Genomic DNA, 1,185 nt, shown 5'->3' with positions numbered 1-1,185 from the left:
AAGAAGAAAGAAAGAAAGAAGGAAAGAAGCAAAGAAGTAGAAATAACAGCAAAAGTAACAATATCAATAACAATAATGATAATGAAGTATTAATGATAATAGTGATGAAGGCGATGGAAGACGAAGAAAAAAGAAGAAAACGAAAATTAAAGACAAAAAGAAGCTCGAATAGAAGAATAAAAGAGACAATGGAGAAGAAGACAGACAAGAATAAAAAAAGTATGGGAAATGAGGAAGAAGAACGTAGAAAGAAGAACAAACAGCAGAAGAAGAAGAAGAAGAGCAGAGGAAGAAGAAGAAGGAGGAGAACCACATCTCGGCTTCTCATTCAAGGATCACAAGCGCCATAAAATGATAACCTTTTGCCAGGATATTTTAACCAGGAAAAAGTCGTCGCTTTCGAAGGCCTTTTGCCCGTGGCTTCGGATCATCCCCGCATCCTCCTTCATCCGGACACACACCTCACTATAACGGCCAAAAAAAGACGACACTGAGAGACCACAAAGAACAAACAAAATCGTGAGGCTTAGTGATCAGCTGTTTCTCAGAACTGAAGGTGCGTCGCCATGGCTAGCGGACCGGACCGGGACCAGGGAAGTGGCACGGTTTCAGGGCCCGAGTCGTGCAAGGCGTGTGCGGAGATCTCGGACAGGTCGTGTGGGGAGTAGGTCGTTCTGGACGGGTCGTGTGGGGAGTAGGTCGTTCTGGACGGGTCGTGTGGGGAGTAGGTCGTTCTGGACGGGTCGTGTGGGGAGTAGGTCGTTCTGGACGGGTCGTGTGGGGAGTAGGTCGTTCTGGACGGGTCGTGTGGGGAGTAGGTCGTTCTGGACGGGTCGTGTGGGGAGTAGGTCGTTCTGGACGGGTCGTGTGGGGAGTAGGTCGTTCTGGACGGGTCGTGTGGGGAGTAGGTCGTTCTGGACGGGTCGTGTGGGGAGTAGGTCGTTCTGGAGGGGTCGGGTGGGGAGTAGGTCGTTCTGGAGGGGTCGTGTGGGGAGTAGGTCGTTCTGGACGGGTCGTGTGGGGAGTAGGTCGTTCTGGACGGGTCGTGTGGGGAGTAGGTCGTTCTGGACGGGTCGTGTGGGGAGTAGGTCGTTCTGGACGGGTCGTGTGGGGAGTAGGTCGTTCTGGACGGGTCGTGTGGGGAGTAGGTCGTTCTGGACGGGTCGTATGGGGAGTAGGTCGTTC

General features: G+C 52.0%; 1 protein-coding gene across 1 annotated transcript in view; it reads right to left on the bottom strand.

The window, feature by feature from the left end:
• Positions 1-544: 544 nt before the first annotated feature.
• The window catches only part of LOC113819407 (DNA-directed RNA polymerase II subunit RPB1-like), a 999-nt gene continuing 358 nt past the window's right edge, over positions 545-1,185 (bottom strand). The window contains exon 1 of the mRNA XM_027371647.2: positions 545-1,185. This exon is cut by the window's right edge and continues 358 nt beyond it. Within this exon, the coding sequence (XP_027227448.2) occupies positions 545-1,185 (641 nt within the window).

Source organism: Penaeus vannamei, chromosome 34, assembly GCF_042767895.1.
Source record: "Penaeus vannamei isolate JL-2024 chromosome 34, ASM4276789v1, whole genome shotgun sequence".
Lineage (NCBI taxonomy): Eukaryota > Metazoa > Arthropoda > Malacostraca > Decapoda > Penaeidae > Penaeus > Penaeus vannamei.
This window is presented reverse-complemented; position numbering and strand designations above follow the sequence as displayed.